Below are 24,489 nucleotides of genomic sequence, written 5' to 3'. Positions count from 1 at the left end.
ACTTATTTTAATTTTACTTTCACTGGGTTGTTTTTGTGTGATATTTTCACACTTTTTCATTGGTTTTTCTGGACACCCACGGTATTTGTTTTTACAAGGTAGCAACCAATGATGATGACGTGAGCATTTCTGGTAAACAATAACCAGCAAGCTCCTCTGGTGGTGCGCACGTGAGGTGCTATCTTGTTTTTCACATTTTTTTTAGAAATCTTTTGTACCTAGATTGATGTACCTTTTTGCATTATACACCTGTGATAGTACAGGGTACTTTGTTATGACACGGTGACTGGTGACTCAGAGTTTGGTTTGTTTTAAATATGAAAAATTAAAAAGAAGTCAAAATGAGAGGGCTAATATGAGTAGGGACAACATATACACTATATATAGGATTGTTGTGAAACGAGAAAGTAAACTCCCATTTCCACTCATTGAAAGACAAATAAATGGAATTGATTGCCCGAATATATCAGGTCTTGTTTTGTTGATTATTTTGAGTGGAGGACGACCTGGTTTTTATTCCTCTATAGCTCCTTGGTTGTGAGAGGTCCTGAATGATTAGACAAGGGCTTGCTCTACTAATCCCATGGTACCCCTAGTGTGGTTGAGCAGCCTTAGACTTATCAGAGAGGAGGGTCTGACATTTGTTACACACAGAGTCAATAAATGATGCATACACTCAAAAAAGGAGATCCACACCAATTTAGAAAAATATTACTTCTTTTTATATATATTTTTAACACCAAGAACTTCGTAATGGGGTAGGTACTTTGTTTTGAGATATCACTGTCTTGAAAGTATACAGAAATCCATTTTCATTCAGTGAGTTATCACGGTTTTGTAGTATACAGAAATACAATGACACTTTTATGGGTAAAACAGTAATGTTGTCCTATTGGAAAACAACTCATACTGCATACGGGTACTTAGCAGTGGCTTACAAGACTGTCTTTCTGGATTTAAAGTAAGTTTTGGGCAAGGTCCAAGGCAGCACCAACAGGATACCTCGGCGGCTCTGGTGCATCCGGGTGCAGAGGTGCATTTAGCGCTGGTTCCCCATTTAAATCAAAGTGGAACGGTCTGGTGTAAAAGAAGCTGTAAGTAAGGACTGAGGAGGGGTGGCGGGTTCGCAGTCTGGGCGATCCCAAAGGGAGGCTCAGCCCTTGAGGGTCTCTGGCACAGAGACAACGTTGGCCCACTGGAACTGCAGGCAGGGACGGGGGGAGGGGGGGCAGTCAGGTGGAGTCCTGGGGGGGGGGGCATTTAACTTTTGAGGGTCTCAGTGCCTCCGGGGCACTATCGGTTCACGGCAACTCGGACCGGAGGGTTTGTGTGCAGTGAGGTTTTGTCCAGCAGTGTCGCACTGGCAGAGGCCCTCGTGTCAGTCCTTTTGATGCCTGCAAATGTGAAGGAAAGCAGCTTCTCCGCTCCAAGAGAGATGTTGCTGGCCAGTTGAAGTCGTGGGTCACTCCTCCATAAGTTTTGGAGGTGACACTGCTTTCTGGACAAGCCAGGTCCATGCAGTTATCGGGAACAGCAGGCAGGCTGGCAGGGTTAGTACCAGGTCAGTTGCTGCTCCTCAGTTCTCGCATTGTGGGCTCCTCTTATTTCTTCCTTCTTCAGGCAGATAAAGCTACGCTCCTGGTGTCCGGTGGCCACCTAAATGCTCAATTTAGGGACGTGAAGGGGAGTAAAGAGTAGTAGCCAATGGGCTACTTACCCTTATGGATGAGAATTATTTCTTTCGTCTTCACTTCAGGTAACGTACCCAAGGAGTATGACTAGGCTGTGAGTGTAACTCACCTCCTGATTATCTAACTTCCCCCCTATCCTGGACCAAATGGGCCCCATGGCAGGGGTGGCATCCTCCAGGTCTGGGGGAAGCCAGGCTTGCATATCAAAGATTGTGTGGTCTTTGAAGCTCCCTGTCTTGACATGCTAATTTACAACCCATTCTGTTTGGAGAAGGTGTAAACACCTCCTGCCAGAGCAAGGATTGTCTCTGGCCTCTGAGAGCGGGGCTCTCACCTCCTAGAGGTTCAGAAACTCGCCTGTGGTGGCAGGCTGAACAGGACCACACTAGAGGACTAGTAGGTTTCAGGGAGTACCTCTAAGGTACCTTCTCTGTGCAGGTTTTTATAAATCCATCTCTGGATTACGTGTATATTTATGAATACGAGATGTTTGATACCAAACACCATATGTTTCAGTGAAGCCATTATGTAGCTGGGTAACTCGTTTTGACCAGTGCCTAGTACATGCCTTAAGATGCCTTCCCTGTTCACTTGCAATATCTAGTAATATAACTAGACACCACAGGGGTATATCTGCTCATGCAGACATGTCCTCACAGAGAATATAATGCACCCTGCCTTATGGCTCAAAGGCCTGTTCCAGGGGTGACTTACTTATATTGAATGCAGTAGCTTTGGTATGGCACACAGGTGCATTCCATGTCATGGTTTCACTCATTGTTAGCACCATGTCACACAGCAATGGCAGTCAGTGTGGAATTTGTTTGTAAGTCTCTTAGGGTAGCATGGGATATGCTGCAGCCCTTATAGGTACCGGGGGAACTATTTACTAGGGACCTACGGGAGTGCTAAAGTTCTTTCCAGTGTTATAATTAGACATCTCCTTATTTTAAGGAAAGAGCACTGGCACGGAGGTCTGGTTGGCAGGCCTCCGTGCAATGCCTGTGTAAAAAAAAAAAAAACAGTATCCAGTAGCTAAAAAGGGAGCAAAAAGTAGGGGGACAACTGCAACAAAAACTTCATTTTCTACAAGGGCCAAAACCCATTTTCCGCAACACTGCTATCAAGTATGGCCACTTCACCGAGTCTAATGCTTTTTCGGCATCTAATGACAGCAGGATCGCGGGCTCACCTATCCAGTTCTCATGGAGACAAACATCCAAACAAGCGTTTCAGATTGTGCCTGGTTGCTCAGTACGGCATAAACCCTGACTGATCGGGGGCTATTATCGCGCTGATCACCCTCAGGAGCCTGTATGCCAGCACCTTAGCAAGGATTTTTGTTTCCATATTTTATAGGGAGATCGGCCTGTAAGAGGTGCAATCGTTCCTGTGCTTCTCATCCTTATGGATGAGGATGATTTGCGTCTGCCTCAGATCTCTAGGAAGAATGGGACTCCGTGGTGCTTCCTCAAACATCGTATTCATGGTAGCCACCACAACAGATTTTTCCCCTTTAAAGAACTCTATCGGGATCCTATTCAGGCTCAGGGCTCTTTGACTCTGGTGCTGGGACACTCCCTCCGAGGTCTCCTGAACTGTCAGATCAACTGTCAGACCTACTCGTCTCCTCCAGAAGGCGGGGAACAGGAAGATCATTCACAAACTGTCCCACATTGATGAGGTTCTCCCCCAGCTTTGAACTATACACCCCACACTCAGGTGCTCCGCAAATACCTGTGCTATGTCGTCTGGAGTCTCCACCCTGTAGCCCTCTGGGGCCGCCACGCAGTGTATCCATCTCTGACCCTCTTCCTTCCGGGCTAGCTTTATATGCTTCCCAATCTATCATGCTGGAAGTCACAGGCCCCACATTCTCCTTAAAATAGTGATCGGTTGCCTGTTGAATCAGTGCCTGTGTAGTGTCATCTGTCAGCTCCCAAGGGCCCAACCTCCAATCCCACATTGGTCCGGGCAATATTGTCTGTAGCTTTGTCACAAGGGGGACATGTTCGTATATGCCTCTAGACAAATAGTACATATTCGCAAAGGTACACACAATATTATGCGGCACCAGAAGGCAGTCCGGTCTAGACATGGACCTCAAAGGTGTAGTGTCGCATCTGTGGATTTCGACCCCGCCACATGTCTGGCAGTCCAGTCGAGTGTCCTCCCCATGAGTGACAAAAGCCAATTCAAGTCTCCCCAGAGCATTAAGTTAAGGTAGCCCTCCACCAGAAACAGGGCATCCGGAGCATGTGTTAACCATTACCAGAGCTTCACCAGTGGAAATACTAGGAGGCTATTGCCAATCCCATGCCAATCCAACTATCTTCCACCGCTGCATAGCACTCCTGGAGGTCCACCCAAGTACGGGACGCGTACCTGCACACCCACTCCCCTCGGTCCCCTGGAGAAGCCAGCATGGGCCAGAAGCCTGCACCACCACCTGTTCAGGAATCCACAATAATTTCCCACCGAATGCTTCTCCCGCATCAAAACGACATTGAGATCATATTTGGCCAGATAGCTAAGCACTATTCCCCATTTCAGGATGCTGCTGAGGCTGTTGACATTTCAAGACAATATTTTCAGGGAGAGTCCCCTCTGCGTACATGAACTGCTGGCTCAGCCATAGCTGGGTGCCGAGAGAATCCAGGTCATGCTCAGTCCCTGAACGAGATGGCCATCACTGCTGCTGTGTCGTTTCCCCCCCTCCAACTCCCATCCCCCTCTCTTTCAGGCCACAGACCTGGAGCATCCTGCTTCCCCAACTTCTGAGGTGTCTGTCACCTCTGCTATGGTAACATTCATCGCTTAACACACACTACTGTGACAGGAGGCCCGTGTGACTGTATCGCTCTGCGGGTCTGCATTTGTGCCTCCACTAACCCCCCTACTAATCACCCCATATATGTAAGCCCAGTGACCCCCAAGATCCAATATACATTGCAGCTCCCCCTTAAATAATCTCATCCACTGTCATTAGTGTCACGCCAGGAAGCTGCTGTAAGAAGCTGGGTTTCTGTTGCAGTAACCCCCCCAACACATTTTGCTAGACTACTGATGTACTGTCTCTTGACGTGCCCTGGGTCCCTGCCAATCAGGTTCCCAGGGCCTGCGTTCTTTCCCAAAACGTTACCTTGTACCCCCAATTGGCACCTCTCTGGCCACATGTCAGTCCCTTATAAAAGGTACCATGTGTAACAAGGGCACTGTGGCCAGGGAAGGCCTCTAAGAGCTGCAGAACTTATTGTGCCACCCTTAGAGGCCTTGTACTTTTACACACACACTGCCATTACAGGTTGCGTGCTTTGGTGCAGAACAAAGTGAAAAGTTGACATGGCACACAACCCTGTATGCCTTGCCTACAACCCACTTCCCTGGCATAGGTCAGCCACCCCTTTAGCTGGGTGCACTGTACCAGTGGTGAGGGTACAGGTGCGTAAGCCCTGTACCCCTACAGTGTCTAGACCAATTCTTAGACATTGTAAGTGCAGTAATGCCATTAAGAGTATATGGTGCTGGGAGTGTGTCATTATGAACTCCACAGCACCATAATGGCTTTACTGAAAACTGGGAAGTTTGGTATCAAACTTCTCAGCACATTAAACCCACACTGATGCCAGTGTGGGATCTAATGGAAAATGCACTCAAAGGGCATCTTAGAGATGCCGCCTGAAAAACGACCAGCCTCTGGTGGGTTTCCTGTCTGGTACACACCAGCCTGCCACAACGAGACATGTTTCTGTACCCTTGGGGTGGAGGCCTTCGCTCCCTGAGCCCAGAACCAAAGCCTTTTTTCTGGACGGAGGTAGTCCCACCTCCACAAGGTCAGAAAGACTCCCCCCCCCCCCCCCCCCCCCCCCCTTTTCAGCGTGAAGACAGGCAGGAAAAATTAGAGGAGCCCAGAAGGTGTGTCCACCTCTGCCAACCCCACCCCTCAGGTGGGGGAGGCGAGGTGACGCTCACTCTTGCAGATGGCAGGACCTCTCCAATCAGGATTAGGGATTGTGCCCACTCCCCCACGTGGGATGAGCACACCAAGGGTGTAGTCACTGTATGGTTATTAGCCCATTGGCTACTGACCTTGAGACCCCTAAAAAAGCCCCTTAAATACAGTATTTATGGGGCAACCCAGAACCAAGAAGACAGATTCTCGCAACCTACGAAGAAGAAGGACAAAAGAAGACACCCAGCAGAGGAGACTGCAGAGAACAACTGACTTGGCCCCAGCCCTACCGGCCTGTCTGCAGTTTCCAGAGATCTTACACCAAAAGTTGCCTTGTCCTGCAGCCAGTGACCTCCAGAACCCTTGCCTTCCACAAAGATCGTACCTCCTGTGAACAGCAGCTCTCTTCAAAAGAATCTCCAAAGCAAGACTCAGAACCTGCTGAAGACAAAGAAACCAGACGCCTGGAACCACCACTGCACCTGTCGCCTACGGCCCGAGTTTGAATGGCCCATCGGTCCCAGCAAGGTCCCCCAGCACTCCAGAGTCTGAGTCCACCGTGGGTTGACCCCTCCAGGGCTCCCCAACATCGCCTGCAGCCTCTGCACGGAGACTCCCCCAACCGCGAGTGTCCAGGTAAGGTGAAATCCGACCTCAAAAGACACCCCTGCAACCAGCCGAACCCGAGGTGCGTCTATGTCCCCGAGCCCTCCAACTTACTTGCTCAGCTGTTGGTTCCTCCGGAAGTCTTCTTGGACCGAGCCTGCAGCCAACTCAAAAAACTGGCAACTCACATTGAAAACAACTTGGCGCTCGACTCCAAAATAGCACCCTGCACCAGGGTGCCGCTGTGGGTGCACCTTGTGTGCTAATCGGATCCGCCTTTGCCCTGAGCTTAAGTCCAGGAGCTTTGCTCCCACAACCTTGTGGCCTGCTCATGAGCAGCCACCAATCGGAGGACCCATATCCCCCCTTGGATAACATTGGGCATCAGCACACTGCACCCAGCTGCCCTAGTGCAGCTGAGCGTGTTTTGAGCATGCATCCTTGACCCTGGTGGAACCCAGGTTCTGACCCCAGAAAACCAACTCCCAAACCCAAGTGCTTACACGTAAACCCATAACACTGTGCTCGAGGCATGTGAGCTGTGGATCACATGCTTTGCATACTCCTGCCATCTAGTGTTGGGTCCGGATGTTTGCAAGTTGTTTTTCTTCGAAGAAGTCTTTCCAGTCATGAGCTAAGGTGACTGACTCCTTCTTTCAGTGATAGTGTGCATGGGCATCGACTCCATTGTTAGATTGTGTTTTTTCTGCCATCGGGTTCGGAAGTATATTGCTGCACTTTGTTTCAGAATCGGTCTTCGGGTTCCCCTCGGTGCGCAATTCACTGTACCATAGACAGTATTGTTTTCGAACGCGTTCCCTTTTCTTCGTGGTTCGACATGACCATCAAGAAATCTCCAATTTCGATTGCGGTTTTCGCAGGCGGCCTTAAGGCTATCTGCGTTGGTCCGGCACCTGGTCCATGGAACGCACTATGTTCAAATTCTGCCCTCCATCTGGTTTGTAGCTTGTGCTTGTCCCCCAGGCACAATGAACAAGACTGTGACGCATGTCGATCCTTCAGATCGAAGAAAACTCTCCGTGATGGTTGGGCTCGACGTTGAGAGAAGCAGCGGCAGACCCCCCCCCCCTTCCACGCTCCCTAGAAAATCTAAGGCTTTGGCACACCTCTGCCCTCAGGCTAATTTGCATATGGCCATGTCTAAACTGGGGTGGCATGGTGAGCAAAAGAATGATGGATTTAACCCAGATCTCTTGACTGGGGGTGAATGTTTTGATTTGTTCTGCATTCCGTCCATCAATTGTGTGTCATTTGCTTTCAGGCTCTTTTCAAGATATGATAGAGCCCACTGAGATGAAATAGAACAACTTCTACAGTTTCTTTAAGATGAGCATAAGGCCAAAGCACAAAACTTAGTTCAGGAAGGTAAACTGATCTCCAACACCTCCATTAGATGCACTCTAGATGCAGTCGATACTGCACCTAGAGGAGTACTTATTAGCATCCTACTCCGGAGACATTCCTGGCTACGTGAATCAGGGTTTAAACCTGAAGTACAGCAATCCATTCTAAACATACCCTTCGTCAAAAAACATCTTTTTTGATGTAGCAAAATCCACGGGAGCGCTTCAGTCTCCCTCTAATAGGGATTCCTTTCGGCACTCTTTTTACAGGGGACGGTCCAAATTCACAGGGACGATCAAAACACTTACTCCTACAAAAACACTTCTCAATCATCCTTTACAAAAGGATTTTTCAGAGGAGGCTACAGGGGAAACAGTCCAAAGAGCAGAGGTAAAAACACCACACTCCACAATTCCCCTTCCCCAAATAAGCAGTGACTTGCCCCCACACTTCTCTCTGACTATTCCACACCTGTCGGAGGAAGACTTGAAGACATTCTCCCCATTTGGGAATCAATAACAACCGACAAATGGGTGAGTGGAATTATCCAACATGGTTATTGCATGAAACTTACCAACAACTCTCCAAACATTCCACCTCGATATGACAAATTGTCAGCAGACCATCAGTACTTGCTTCAACAAGAAGTGCAATCTCTATTCCTCAAAGGGGCTATAGAACCAGTCCCATTTCAGTACCAAGGGTCAGGGGTTCATTCCCTTTACTTTCTAATTCCCAAAAAGGATGGCTCATTCAGACCTATTCTAGATCTCAGAGAGTTAAACAAATACATACTGTCAGAGCACTTTCACATGGTGACTCTTCAACAGGTACTTCCTCGTTTACAACAGGGCAACTTCATGGCTACTCTGGATCTAAAAGACGCCTACTTTCACATTCTAATTCATCCAGCTCATCGCAAATGCCTCAGATTTATGATAGTAGGCAAACATTACCAGTTCAAGGTGCTTCCATTTGGAGTCACCACAGCCCGAGAGTGTTCACCAAATGACTCGCAGTAGTAGCTGCTCATCTCAGAAGACAATGTATCCATGTCTTCCCTTACCTAGACGACTGGCTTATCAAAGTGGGCACCTACCAAGACTGTATACTACACACTCAGGCAACAGTATACCTACTGCATCAGTTAGGTTTCACAATCAATGCACAAAAATCTCATCTGTTCCCTGCACAGGTACAATCTTATCTAGGAGAAGCCCTCAACACTCTCAAAGCTCTAGCCCCTCCCAATGTAGCCAGGATTCACAATATTCAGACTACAATAATACATTCAACCCAATCAAACATTACCAGCCAGAGTTTTTATGCAACTGCTGGGAATGATGGCACCCTGTATTGCAATCGTACATCACGCAAGGCTTCACATGCGTCCTCTGCAGGAATGTCTAGCGCGTCAGTGGAATCAGTCACAGGGTCAATTAACAGATCTAGTGTTGGTAGATGGCCGCACCCATCGCTCTCTGCAGTGGTGGAACACGCAAAACTTATCAAAAGGGCGTCCCTTCAGACTGTACTAACAGCAGATGCATCTTTGACAGGTTGGGGTGGTCATCTCCAACATCACACAGTTCAAGGGCTGTGGTCAGTCAATCGCAAAAGTCTCCATATCAACTACCTGGAGCTTCTAGCAGTGTTCCTAGCACTGAAAGCTTTCCACACTCACCTTCTAGGCAAAACTGTCCTAGTCCACACAGACAATAAAACAGCCATGTATTATCTGTAGAAACAGGGAGGAACACACACACTCCAGCTGTCGCACCTTGCACAAGGCATTTGGAATTGGGCAATTCATCCCAAAATCTATCTCCTAGCGCAACACCTTCCAGTGGTAGACAATCAAATCGCCGGCCTGCTCAGCAGACACAAGCAGCAAGTTCACGAGTGGGAACTTCATCCCCAAATTCTTCTTCCCCACTTTCAACAATGGGAGTTTCCATAGATAGATCGGTTTACTACAGTACACAACGCAAAATGCCCAAACTTCGCATCCAGGTTCCCACACTGTCTATCCAAAGGCAATGCTCCATAGATAAATTGGTCAGAGATATTTGCCTACTCTTTTCTGCCTCTCGCACTAATCCCCTTACCGGTTCAGAAGCTCAAACAAACATCCCTAACATTGATCTTAGTATCTCCCACATGGGCTCCTCAACCCTGTACACCACCCTACTAGAACTGTCAGTGGTGCCACATCAAAAGCTACATCTCACACCCAGTCTCCTCGCTCACAGCCATGGAGAAATCAGACATCAAATCCCAGAGAACTCAACCTAGCGATTTGGCTCCTGAAGTCATAGTTTGGTTATTTACAACCACCACCCGTATGTGACAGCCTACCACTAGAGCATGTTATGCAGCAAAATGGAAAAGGTTTGTTATCTTTTTTAACAAAAACCACATCAATCCACTTGATGCCTCTGTACAAAACATTATTTGTTACCTGTTGCATTTACAGCAATCTGGATTAGCTTACACATCAATTCGGTTACACCTAGCAGCAGTAGCTGCATACTTGCAAAATAGGCAACACTTATCTTTATTCAGAGTACCAGTAATCAAGGCCTTCATGGAAGGGTTAAAAAGGGTGATACCACCAAGAGTTCCGCCTCCAATAGATTGGAATCTAAACATAGTACTTACAAGGCTAATGGGTCCACCTTTTGAACCTATGCACAAAAGTCAATTACAATTCCTCTCATGGAAGGTTGCTTTCCTTATAGCAATAATCTCACTAAGGAAAGTTGGTGAACCTCAGGCATTAACTATACAAGAGCCTTTCAACTTCACAAACATAGGGTGGTTCTTCGAACCAATCCTAAATTTCTGCCTAAAGTAGTTTTGGCCTTTCATATCAATCAATCAGTTGAGTTACCTGTGTTCTTTCCTCAAACTGATTCTGTAGCAGAGAGAGCTTTACACACACTTGATGTTAGACGATCTGTACAATATAATTTTGAAAGAACTAAAGAATTTAGAAAAATGAAGCAACTCTTTGTTGCTATTTCTACCACACAAAAGCAATCCCATATCTAAGTCCGGTATTGCAAGATGGATTGTAAAATGTATCCAAACGTGTTATGCTAAAGAAAAACAAACTCTAATAATACCCCCTAGAGCACATTCCGCTCGTAAAATAGGGGCTACTATGGCTTTCTTAGGAAAAATTCCCCTAGCTGACATATGTAAGGTAGCAGCATGGTCTACACCGCATACATTCACCAAACACTATTATGTAGATGTGTTTGCGAGACAGCAAGCAAATGTAGGCCAAGCAGTACTTAAGAAGCTATTTCAAACAACCACTACAGGTTAGCCACCGCTCTGGGAATATACTGCTATATAGTCTATGCAAAGCATGCGATCTGCAGCTCACATGCCTCGAACAGGAAATGATACTTACCCGTTAAGCATCTGTTCTTGACATGTGAAACTGTAGGTTCACATTCGCCACCCACCTCCCCTGTCTCCTTTAGTTGTTGTAGTTCTCAATTTACATTCATACGCTTGGACATCTCTATTCTACACTCACTAACTCCATTCTCACCCTCTGCGCGAAAACAGTCTAACAATGGAGTCGATGCCCATGCGCACTATCACCGAAAGGAGGAGCCACCTTAGCTCGAGACTGGAAAGACTTCTTCGAAGAAAAACAACCTGCAAACATCCTGACCCAACACTAGATGGCAGGAGTATGCAAAGCATGTGAATCTACAGCTCTGCATGCCAAGAACAGATGCTTACTGGGTAATCAACATTTTCCTTTCTCCCGCAGGACTGAATTGAAGTGTGGAGTTGGTTTGTATGAAACCCTATGAAATTACAAATGTACTAAAAGTGAATTACTTACCTTTTGTCAAAGAAATGTCTCTGTGTGATATCTGGGCATATCACACTGATTAGAAAAAGTAACTCAAATATTAATCTAAAAAGTAACATGCACAGTAATCTGTAAAGTAACTAAAAAGTCACTTCGTAATTCAATTGCATTTGAACCTGCATTCAACTGTAAATCACTGCATAAGATTTAGCAAGGTATAATTACACTTGCCTGCACCAGGCTTGGCTTGCTTCTAGAAACAAAATAACTAAATAATATTTTTGATACAAACAAATTAGTCTGAGTTCAGTCTTTGTGAGTGTGTGACATCATTTCTTGCCTGAGTGTGTACAACAAATGCTTAACACTCCCCTCTGATAAAACCTTACTGCTCGCCCACACTACCACAAATAGAGAGTAAGGTGCTATCTACTTTTACCACTGCCTACCAGGGGTTCCACTCGTATATACAGAGCGAGCTTCCTACATCTGCAGCCCACTCTCTGAGACGGTCCTGGATGGCTAGCCAGTCTCAGATTCACCGAAGTCCTCTGCCAGGGCCTCCCACTGATTGACCACTTCCAGGGCCTGGCTAAGCTGCAATGCTGCCACCACCATGACCCTTTCTGATTCTGCGTGGACCTTCAACTGGCCAATAACGGTCGCCCATGCACTCTACAACGTCTACGGGGGTCCCGCCCGGCCGGATCTCTTTTCCCACTTCGGGCCTTGGGTGTCCCCAAGCCTTAAGCCATGCCCAAACCTCTCCTGCCGTCATGAAAAAATGCGAGGCTTCCTGGTCCACATTCTGGAGCCGCGCCAGAAAAATGAGGACATACTGGATGTTCAAGAAGCAGAGGTGCAGCTCGAACCCTAGAACGTATTCTCACTGCCACTGCACCATGATGTGTAGTCGGGTAAGTTATTCACGTTCTCTCCCTCTAGCTGGCGTAGCTCATGTGTTAGCGCCAAATGCAGGATATTGTCCTTGTCTCAGACGTTTAGCAGCGGGACCACAATCACCCACGGCGGCTCACCAGTCACACATTGTTGCGGCGCGGTCGCTCCTCCGCATCATCCAGTTCAGTTTCAAGGGCGGCCACCGTCTTTTCCAATACCTCCATATGCACTTTCCTCATAGACATTACCAGCATCAAATGGATGATGATGGACTCTGTCTCTAACTCCATATCCGACAAGTTACAGTGGTCCGCTATAAAGGTCTTACATCCTGCTCCATGGTGTCAATATTGACCGCCATTATCGTTGCCGTGTGCGCCCACAAGGCCAGCTCCAACTCGTCACCGCTGGGGCCCCTTTCATCCCCTGCGCTCTGCTCCGGTTCCACCAGGCAGAGCTGCGATGCTGCTATCGCCCTCACCATCTCTTGTCTGCACCTCACCAAGCCCACAGTCAGTTGGCTGGCCCCTTACCGGCCCAGGCGCAGCCACCGGCAGCTCTGTGTGGCAGCCGCCTGACCACAGTTTGCTAGGTTCCATGCGGTCACTCCCCGTGGCACATCACTCCCAGGCTCTCCGACCTTCCTTTTGGGAAGCCAGGGGTCCACTGTTTATCTGGGCTACTAGCCCAGAACTGGCCTCCGGTTTGCAGTGTCCACCAGGGAAAAAAGGGGCCATCCAGCCCTGCTAGGCCGCTCCCGGCCTTCTTCCTGCTTTCTGAATCTGCTGGCAGCGCACTGTCCCCGGCCCTCCTGCAAAACACGTCTCGCCTCTGGCCTTGGCCTCTCCGCTCCACCTGGGAATCCACACTGCCCAGCAACCAAAAAAAAAATAGGGGGTGAGTTCTGGATGGCTTGTCACACTTTCGCACCAAGGGCTGCCACCTGGTGCCAACTGATGTGTCTTCGGTCTCGCAGTACAAATCACACGGGCCCCACCGTCCTCTTCTTGCCGCAGCTCGCTCCTGCTACTCCACTCCCTCGCGTCACTTCTCTGGCAGGGCGTGTCATTCAGAGGGCCTCAACTCGCTCACTACTACAGCGCCAGGCCGAGCTCCTCCTTAACACCAGCCCAGTGTTGCAGCCTCCATGATTTTTCTCTCCTGAGGACGGCCCTTACGGTAATCTGGGGAGCAGCCCTCGCCTTTCCCCCCGTACTCAAGGGGATGCGGGGAACCGCGGGAGGAAGCATAACTGGCTCGCAGATCGACGGCGCAGGCTCTCCTCTCCTACGCAACTGTTGCCATGCATGTTTCCTGTTGCCCACTCTTGCTTGTTTGAACTCCATATATTTGAAATTGATACTAAAGTGATGATCACTATTATTCCTAAATAAAAGTCTTCCCACAGGGATCGCCCAATAATGTCCTACTACATATTTTTAGGTCGGGTCGGGTCAGCGCATTGGCTGCTCTGCAAGGCATTCTGTATTCGAGTATAGACTTGAAGCCCTGCCCACACGCCGCCCATATTTGTCATTGGCTCATGTCATTGTCCTTCGTAAATGCTGGCTTCTGATTCGTTAATAGGCTTGTTAGTGCCTCCTCAATACCGCCTTGTCTCCATTTGTAACCTCCCATGAGGGCTGGACCTTTTACTGCTGTTGTTACACTGTATTTCTTATTTAGTCTGTAAACACAATTTTCTTTAATGAGTTTCTCCTACTGCAGGCACGAAATGCTTTCCTGCAACATTCAGTGTGCCACTATCCAAGCTGCCCGGGACAATGGGGGCCGCTTCTCTGAAATGAAATAGGTGTTGCGTTTACAAGAGTTTGAGCTATTGGCATTGTAAATGATAGTGCCTTTTATTTATGTATTAATTATTACAAAATAACAGATAAATAAAAGGCATAGTCATTTACAATGCCAATAGCTTAAAAGCTATTGTGTTCAAATGCGTGTTTAGTTTTGAGATGTGTAAAAGTTACGTGTTACCTAGGAATTTTGTATCTAGCCCTACTTGTCTTAAATAAGGTGCAGATGGCAAATGAGTATCAGAGCCACTTTTATCGATGCAATAGTTTTCCTACTTTGTATAAATTGCTGGTGATTTATTATATTTGAGTGAGATGGGTGAGATGGCAAAATAATCATGGAGACATCTGCATGTTACCTCTGGTTAGCTGATTTGTTTTATTTTACAATTACAGGTTGAAAGAGAAGAGTTATTGGAATCTGAAAACGATGTGGATGTTTCTAACATTGAGTCTCAGGTACTGTATGCTTTTATTGCTCCCATTTCTTTATTAAATAACTGCCCTTTCAAGTAGAAAGCAGTGGTCGACCTAGTTGATTAATTGTTGTATGATAATCTTTTGTATGATAGTCTTCTTAGGTTGCAGCTTACCAGACAGTGGAGCTGTCTGGTTTGCTAACCACATCTTGGGGAACATTTGGAAAGCGTCCGAGGAAATGCATTCCGTCCATTGCTTACCATTGGCTTTGTGGTTTGTAACTCACATTTTCTTGCTTTCTGTTTGCTGCCTCTATTTGTTTTAGGCTGTCCAGCTTGACTTGGTCCCTTACGTTTCCAAACCCTATTTACTGTATTCTTCTACCAGTACTGGATTTCTTTAATCAGGGCTTAAAATCTTGTTCTTATCTTTTCACATTTGTTGTGCATTCAAGGACAGAAAAAATGTCAGGCTCTGTTCCCGGGAGAGTGATGTTTACTTTTCTTTCTTTGACTTCAAAGTGAGGGGATTTGTATGACAATTATTCTAGCTACTGGTCGTGTGCTTGAGGAAGGCTGTACAGTGGTATTTTTTTCCAACCACAGAACAAAATTCAAATGTCTGTAAATTAACTTTGCAGATATTTCAGAATATATCACAATTAGAGAAGCACAAGTGAAGCACATTTTTGGGTAATTCTGAAGTGTGGTGGAAACAAATATTTTTATAAGATCAAAACAACAACTAGGCGATGACATTTCGAACACTTATCGTTTGTGCTCTGTATACGTTTATCAGTAAAACTATGTCTGCACAAATGACAGTCATTTCAATTGAAGATGTTTTGTCTGTAATGGCAGTGCGCTACCACACCATGCATACTCCACTTTACCCCACTCTACTCTGCAGCACTCCACACTACTCTACTCCGTGCCACTCCACTCTACGTCAATGCACTCTACCCCAAACTACTCTACTATGCCAGGCTGCACTCTTCACCACTGCACTCTACACCACTACAGTCTGCGTCACTCCACTCTATGCCACTCTACTCTGCACCACTTTACTCTGCAACACTGCATTTTGATACTGCACTCTATGCCAATGCACTCTACTCTGTAGCACTCAACTCTATGCCAGTGCACTCTATGCTAACCCACTCTACGCTACTCTAATCTACTCTGCACTCTACGCCACCATACTCTACACCACTGTACTCTGCTGTGCACCACTCTACTCTGAAAAAATCTACTCTAGGCCCCTGCACTCTGCGCCAATGCACACGGTGCCACTCCACACCATTACACTCTATGCCACTTTACTAAAAATCAATACACTCTACTCCACTGCACTCTATGCCAATCCTGCACTCTGCGCCACTGCACTCCACTCTGCACCACTCCCTCTACTCTGCAACCCTTCACTTTACGCCACTCTACTGTATGCCGCTCTTCTCTGCACCACTGCAATCTATGCCACTGCTGTCTACTCTGCACCACTCTACGCCAATGCACTGTACATCACCACACTCCACTCTGCATCGCTCCACTGCCCTCTACGCCTGCCCAGTTTCATCTACTCTACACCATGGCACTGTACTCTACAACACTGCACTCTACTCTGAAACAATCTACTCTACACCACTCCACTCTATTCCACTTGGCGCCATTCCACTCTATGCCACTCCACTCTACACCATTGCAATCTACCCTGCCCTACTCTACTCCATGCCTCTCTATTCTACGACCCTGCACTCTACGCCACTGCACTCAACAGCACTTTACTCAAAACCAATACACTCTCCGCCACTACACTCTACAACAGTCTACTCTGCACCACTGCACTGTACGCTACTATTCTCTACTGTACTCTACAATACTCTATGCCACTGTACACCATTTCACTGTCACTACTCTGCGCCACTTCCGTCTACACTAGTGCACTCTTCCCCACTCTACTCTGCACCAGTCTACTGTATTCCACTCTACTGCCCTCTACGCCACTACATTCTCCTGTGCACCACTGTACTCAGACACTGCACTCAACGACACTTCACTCTACTCCTCTTTACTCTGCAGCACTCTACTCTATGCCAGTGCACTCTTCTATGCACCACTTCACTTTTCGCCACTGCACTTTACACCACTCCAGTGTAGTCCAGTCCACTCCACTCTTCACCATCCCACTCAATGGCAGTACACTCTTCCCCTCTACTCTATGCTACTCCACTCACCCTGCACCACTCCATGCCACTTCACTCTACTCTGAAACAATCCTCTATATGCCACTCTAATCCACTTTGCGCCACTCTACTATACTGCAATCTAAGCGACTCTACTCCGCACCACTCTACTCTTTGCATCTGCCCTCTATGCCACTACACTCGACCCTGCATCACTGCACTCTATGCCTCTTCACTCTACTCTGAAACAATCTACTCTATACCACTGAACTCTATGCCACTCTACTCCACTCTGTGCCACTCAATGCTGCTGCACTCTACACCACTGCACTCTATGCTGCGCCAGTCTACGCCACTGTACTCTATTCTGTACTACTCTACTCCACTGTAAACCACTGCAGTCTACGCTAATGCACTCAACACCACTTTATTAAAAACAATGCACTCTACGCTAACTACTCTGCACCACTGTACTCCACGCCAATATATACTATGCTACACTCTATGCCACTGCATGCTATGCCACTCTATTCTACCCTGCGCCAATGTACTCTACACCACTGCTCTCTGTGCCGCTAAGCTCTGACACTTTACCCTGAAACCCTGCACTCCGCCGCTTAACTCAACACCACTGTACTCTACTGCACTCTAAGCCACTCTACACCATTAAGCTCTGTCACTGCACTCTGTCACTCCACTCTACTCTGCACCACTGTACACTATGCCTCTGCACCACTCTACGGTGCACCACTGCACTTTATGCATGTGCACACTATCAATCAATGAATCAGGGATTTGTGAAGCACACTACTTACCCGTGAGGGTCTCAAGGTGCTGGGAGGCAGGGGAGCCAGGTCTTGATGCTCTTCCTGAAAGCTTGCAGTGTGGGAGTTCTATCTGATGCTGAGTGGGAGTTCGTTCCAGGTCTTCGCTGCGATGTAGGAGGAGGAGTGCCTCCCCAGGCCCTCGCTTTGGCTTTGCGGATGCGTAGGATTTCGGCTAGGGCAAGATCGGTGGCTTTCCTTGGGTGCGTAGAAGGAGATTCTTTGGTTGAGGTAGTAGGGTCCAATGCTGTGGAGGGATTTGTAGGCATGAATGAAGAGCTTGAAGGTCACTCTCTTTTCGACGGGGAGCCAGTGGAGTTCTCGTAGGTGTTGGGTGATGTGTTCGTGGGATGCCGAGGACAAGTCTAGCTGCGGCGTTCTGGATTGTCTGGAGCTGGCGTAGAGGGTGTTCCCGTAGTCCAGTCTGCTAGTTATGAGTGCGTGGGTTGTTGCGGAATTGGAGGGTGTTGAACCATTTGGAGGATACAGCATTGATTTGTCTGTGCATGGTGAGGGAGGAGTTGAGTATGATGCCGAGGTTGCGAGCGTGATTTGTGGGTGTGGGAGGTTCGCAGAAGGTGGTAGGCCACCAGGTGTTGTCCCATGCTGAGGGGGTGGATCCGAGGACGAGGACTTCAGTTTTCGCAGAGTTGAGCTTTAGGCAGCAGTTGCTCATCCTGGAGACGATGTCTTTCATACCTTCCTGGAAGCGGTGTCCGGTGTGTTGGTGAGGGAGAGAATGAGCTGGGTGTCGTCAGCATAGGATACTATGCTGAGTCCATGTTTTCTAACAATGGTAGCGAAAGGGGCCATGTAGATGTTGAAGAGCATGGGGCTGAGTGCGGATCCTTGGGTTACTCTGCAGCTGATCTCAGTGGATTCGGAGAGGGAGGGTGGGAGTCTGATTCTTTGAGTTTGGCCGGTGAGGAAGGAGCAGATCCAGTCATGGGCAGTTCCCTGGATGCCGGCGTCATGGAGTCTGGCGGTTAGTGTGCGGTGGTAGACGGTGCTGATTGCTGCTGAGAAGTCTAGTAGGATGAGGGCTGCCGTGTGGCCCTGGTCATGGAGTGTGCAGATGTTGTCCGTGGCGGCTAGGAAGGCGGTCTCGGTGCTGTGGTTGCTGCGGAATCCGGATTGGGAGGAATCGAGGATCAAGTTGACTTCTATGAAGTTGATGAGCTGGTTGTTGCCGATCTTCTCGGTGACTTTGGCTATGAAGGGGAGGAGAGAGATGCTTCGGTAGTTCTTGAGGTCCTTCGGGGCTGCAGTGGGCTTCTTGTGGAGGGGCTTGACCTCTGCGCATTTCCAGTCGTCGGGGAAAGTGCCTGTTTTGAGGGAGCAGTTGATGGTACGTTGTAGTTCGGGTGCGATGGTAGAGGGCGCTCTGTGGAAGATGTTGGGCAGGCAGGGGGCAGTTGGTGCTCCTGAGTGTATGCTTCTCATGGTCTTGGTGGTGTCTTCTGTGGTGACAGGGGTCCAGGCGGTGATGGTAGGCTGGGTTGCATTGTCGGTTGGAGGTGTAGGGTCGGTATCTAGGTTCTGCTCATCGAAGTTGCTGTAGAAAGTTCTGATCTTGAGATGGAAGTAGGAGCCAAGTTTGTTGCAGAGTTCATGGAAGGGAGGCACGTCAGAGGATTCGCTGGGGGGTTTGGTGAACTTACTGAAGAGTTCCTTAGAGTTGAGCGATTGGTGAGTATGTTGCTCTCGGTGAAGCTCTTCTTTGTGTTTCTGATGAGTTGGTGAAGTTCTGTCATGGTGGTCTTGTAGGCGGAGCGTGCTTCAGGGGTTTTGCGTTTCCTCTAAGCTTTCTTGAGTCGTCAGGACATGCGCTTGGATTCTCAGAGGTCAGTGGTGAACCAGGTGGCTTTCGTGGTGCCTTGTCTGTCAGATTTCCAAAGGGAGGCGAGAGAGTCTGCGCAGTCGGTGATCCATCTGTGGAGTGTGTTGGCCACGGAGTTGGCGTTGGTTGTGGTGGGGGAGGAACGTGGTTGAGGGTGAAGTGGAGGTGCTCCTCGGTGATCTTGCTCCAGTTCCTTTGCGGGTCGAGGTGATGGCCTGTGTGTGGTGGGCTTGGAGAAGGAGAAGTGGACGCAGTGGTGGTTCGTCCAGGTGGGTTGCGTGGTGTAGCTGAAGCGAATGTTGTGTTGTCCTGCGAAGATGGGGTCAAGGGTATGTCCTGCCTTGTGGGTGGGGGTGGTGACATGCTTTCTCAGTCCAATGTTGTCGAGATTGTCCAGGAGGGTGGTGGAGTTGGGGTCGCTGGGGTTGTCGAGGTGGAAGTTCAGGTCTCAGAGGAATATGTAGTCCGTAGATGCGATGGCTGTAGGCGAGGGTTCAATGTAGAGTTGTTCTGGGGTTGATCTGGATCTGAAAATGCATGTGGGGCGCAGTCGTTCGTGGTGGATGTGGTGAGTTGGAGGGAGCTTTTGTGTACAATGGCGAGTCTGCCTCCAAGGTGGTTGGGGTGGTCCTTCCTCTGGATTTTGTATCCATCGGGAACAGTGGTTGTGATGTTGGGTGCGGAGCTGGCTTTGGACCAGGTTACAGAAGACGACGTCGGGCGAGAGGGTGCTAAGGTGGTCCCAGATTGCTACTGCGTGCCTGTGCAGGAATCGGATGTTGAGGAGGATGCAGATCAGGGGTTTGAGTGCACTGGCGTCCGGTGGGTTGGTAGTGGGCGTCCGGAAAGTGGGTGAAGGTGCGCCGGCAGTGTCGGCAGGAGAACTGGCCTTAGGTGGTGTTCGGTGTTGACAGCTGGCAGTTGTTGTATATTCCGGGGTTGAGTGCGTGGAGTGTTGCTGAGTCTTTGCTTTGGCGGGTCTGAGTACAAGGGTTCCTAGCACTGCTCGCGGGCGGGTCGCGGACGGGTGCAGAAGGGCTTGCCTTTGGTGCAGCGCTCCCGCTGCATGGCCACACAGCGGCCGCCCTTAAGTAGGGGAGGGGGAGGGTGGAAACAGCTGGGAGTGGGATGGGCCGCAGGGGCCAGCAGCTGCGAGAAGCGGAAGGAAAAGGAAGGGGAGAGCTGCAAGGGCGGGGAAAAGAGGCATAATAAGATGAAATCAAAATGAAGGAAGGCAAAAGCACAATAAAATTAAAGAAAATTAAAAGAAGGCAAAAAGCGAGGCGAGACGTCAGAAATCAGAAGGCAAAAAGCAGAAAGGAGAGTCCTGGGAACTCAAAACCATGCTCTGCTGCGCAGGAAGCAGGGGCACTAGCAATCAGAGCTGAGGCGGAGCTGAGTGCTGGGAGAGCAGAGCCCAGGGGTTCTTGCTCAACCTCAGCATGCAGCAGCCGCCATTAAGTAGGGGTAGGGGGGGGGGGCGGGAACAGCTGGGGAGCAGGAGAGGCCGCGGGCAGCTGTGGCGGGAAGCAGGAAAAAAGGGAGGGGAAAGCTGCAAGTGCGGCGAAAAGAGGCACAATAAGATGAAATGAACATGAAGGAAGGTAAAAGCATAATAAGATGAAATAAAAATGATAGAAGGCAAAAAGTGTGGCGAGATGCCAGAAGTCAGAAGGCAAAATGCAAACCACTCTATTTTACTTTTTACAATGTACTCCACGCCACTGCTCTCTGCACCACTCTGCTCTGCACCACTCTACTTTATGCCACTGCATCTATGTCACTGCACTCTATGCCACTGCCGTCTAATCTGCACCATTCAGCACTGTGCCACTCTACTGCACTCTACGCCACTACACTCTGCATCAATTCATGCCACTCAAATCTACTCTTCACTACAGCACTCCATGCCACTGCACTCTAGACCATTCTAAACCTCTTCACTCTACCCTACACCACTCCACTGTGAACAACTTCACTCTACTCTGACACAATCTACTCTACACCACTGCACTCTATTCTGTACCACTCTATGCCACTCTACTCTACGTCACTGCACTCTACCTAACTTTACTCAAAACCAATGCATTCTACGCCAGTCTACTGTGCACCAATCTGCTATATGCCACTTCACTCTAGGCCACTCTGACACTCTACGACCCTACACTTTAGGATACACCACAGCGCTCTACTCCACTCTATGCCACTCTTCAACACTACTCCACCCTATGACGCTATTCATAGGATGTGTTGGTTGCCGATACACATGCTATGCACTCTCCTGCCATCTAGTGTTGGGCCCTGACTCTGCAAGTGGTTTTTCTTGAAGAAGTTTTATGGCCGTAGTAGTATGTTGTATCTCCTCCTCCTCGAGGTATTGCTCATGTTCAGCGTCTCCTTTGTTAGATTTTTTTTTCCACCATTAGGCTCGGACGTACTGCGCTGGAGCGCTACAGTTTCGAGGCTCACGTGGCATACGGACAAAAAATTATCGACATAATCAAAGATCAACAACAGAGACTAATGCACAACTCCGATACACTTCAGCATCGTCGACAACCACAGTCGTCGAGAATGTCCTTCTCCAGGTAATGGAGGTGAAAAAAGAACGCTTATTTCGATAGAGCCTTTGGTGCGGGTTCAAATACTCCTATTCAGACACTCACAATGTCTGTAACTTATGCTTATCACCAGAACACAAGGAACAGGACTGCACAGAGTACAACCTCTTAAAAAATAAGAAAATGCTGCAAAGCAGAAGAGATCAACGCCTAGCACATAACTTGGAGATGGCAGCTAAGGCAGAATTCTCGCACAGAGAATCACACAGCGAGGGTGAGATCGATGGCAAGTTACCACTTAAAGGTGGGGTTGTCATTGCCAGCCATCACTATTTCGCCTCTGACAAATCCACTGAGGAGGAAGAGTCAGAGGTGCAGGTCAATGAACCCATGCAGAGGACTCCAGTACCTGGGTCAGGACCGAAAATGAAGACAACACTAAGGGCAGTGAGTGTGAGTGACCCACTCTAAGTAAAGAAAATATTACATAGACCTCCTGCCTCCGAGCTGGAAAGGGACAAGGCTATTCTCGATGGGGCAACAAGGCCAAAACATGGGGATGGCACCGACCCCACCTCGGTACCAAAGAACACGACGTCATTGACACAAGCACCAGTGTCAAAGAAGACAAACCGGCCTTCAACGTCGAAGAAGTCATTGGATCTAAAGAAACGCTCGACATCTAGCCACTCTGAATCCAGACATTCAGCGGCACTGATATCAGAAAAGGAACAAGATCACTCTTCGCTGTAGAAAACACATGTTCCAACCATAACAAAGACAAAGGCGCCTTCCTTGGCCATACCAACAGTGCTTAAGAAGCAGGCAAAAACATGATAAAAACAAAGAGTGGCTTCCGAACATGGGGCCATAAGCCTCATGACGTTCAGCCAGCCACAATGAAGATAACGCTCACCTCTGTAGGAAAGTGGGTTTCTGTTGCAGTAAACTCCCCCTCCCCCACTTTTTGCCAGACTACTGATGCACTTTCACTTGATGTGCCCTGGGTCCCTGCCAATCAGGTTCCCAGGACCTGTGTTCTTTCCCCAAAACTAACCCAATTGGCATCTCTGGTCACAGGTCAGCCCCTGGTAAATTGTACCACAGGTACCCAGGGTACTGTGACCAGGGAAGACTTCTAAGGGCTGCAACACTTATTGTGCCACCCTTAGAGGCCCTGTACCTTTACACACACACACACACACACACACACACACACTGCCTTTGCAGGTTGCGTGTCTTGGTGCAGAACAAAGTAAAGAGTCGACATGGCACACATCCCTGTGTGCCATGCCTACAACCCACTGCCCTGGCATAGATCAGTCACCCCTCTAACTGGGTACCGTATGCCAGTGGTGAGGGTGCAGGTGCATGAGCCCTGTCTAAGTCCATTCTTAGACATTGTAAGTGCAGTACTGCCATTAAGAGTATATGGTGCTGGGAGCTTGTCATTAGGAACTCCACAGCACCATAATGGCTACACTGAATACTGAGAGGTTTGGTATCAAACTTCTCAGCACATTAAACCCACACTGATGCAATTGTGTGATTTAATCAAAAGTGCACACAGAAGGCATCTTAGAGATGCCCCCTGAAAAACGCCCAGCCTCTGGTGGGTTCCCTGACTGGTACACACCAGCCTGCCACCATGAGACATGTTTCTGGACCCTAGGGTGGGAGCCTTCACTCCCTGAGCCTAGAAACAAAGCCTTTCCTGGGCGGAGGTGTTCACACCTCCCCCAAGCCCGGAAGATCCATCTGTGGCATGGGAACTTCAAAGGCCTGGCAGCCTTTGTTATGCGGCCCCCAGCCTCTCCTGCTATCAGGAGCAGGCCCCCTTCCTGTCTCCCCTCCTTTTCGGCGGGAAAAACTAGCCAGCCCAGAACGTGTGCCCACCTCTGCCAACTCCACCCCTCAGGTGGGGGAGGCGAGGTGAAGCCAAGTCTTCAGTGCCCGCCTTCTTGCAGATGGCAGGCACTCCCCAATCAGAATTAGGGATTGTGCTCACTCCCCCACGTGAGGTAAGCACACCAAGGGTGTAGTTACCCTAAGGTCAGTAGCCCATTGGCTACTGACTTCGAGACCCCTAAAGCGCCCCCTAAATACAGTATTTAGGGGGCAGCCCTGAACCAAGAAAGCAGATTCCTGCAACCTAAGAAGAACAAGCATTTACAATGCAATAGGTCTCGCAATGACATTGTTTTGAGCTATTGGCATTGAAAATGTTATTGCTTTTTTTTTCCCTTCGTGAAGTAATGGCGTTGTAAATGACAATGACCCCCGCATACAGACATACATAGAAACTGCACTACAAATGGGCACACATGCATGCACACGCTGAGAAACACACACACCCCGTGAGACAGACACACTAATACATAGAGGCACACGGGTGTACCGAAGCACGTGATCACACACGCAGGCACACTGAGTCACAGGCACACTGACGCTTTGGGTCTGGCAGACTAGCCGACACACCACACTGTCACACTGAGT

General features: G+C 48.7%; 1 protein-coding gene across 5 annotated transcripts in view; it reads left to right on the top strand.

Annotated features, from left to right (window-relative positions):
- Positions 1-24,489, top strand: part of TASOR2 (transcription activation suppressor family member 2) — a 1,022,580-nt gene that overhangs the window by 655,700 nt on the left and 342,391 nt on the right. For all 5 annotated transcript variants that reach the window (XM_085653577.1, XM_085653574.1, XM_085653576.1 and 2 more), the window contains one exon: positions 14,563-14,625. In XM_085653577.1, coding sequence (XP_085509703.1) covers positions 14,563-14,625 — 63 coding nt within the window. The remainder of the gene's footprint in view (positions 1-14,562; positions 14,626-24,489) is intronic.

This window comes from Triturus cristatus, chromosome 4_1, assembly GCF_964204655.1.
Source record: "Triturus cristatus chromosome 4_1, aTriCri1.1, whole genome shotgun sequence".
Classification (NCBI taxonomy): Eukaryota; Metazoa; Chordata; class Amphibia; order Caudata; family Salamandridae; genus Triturus; species Triturus cristatus.
Note: the sequence above shows the minus strand (reverse complement) of the source record. Positions and strands in the feature narration are given on the sequence as shown.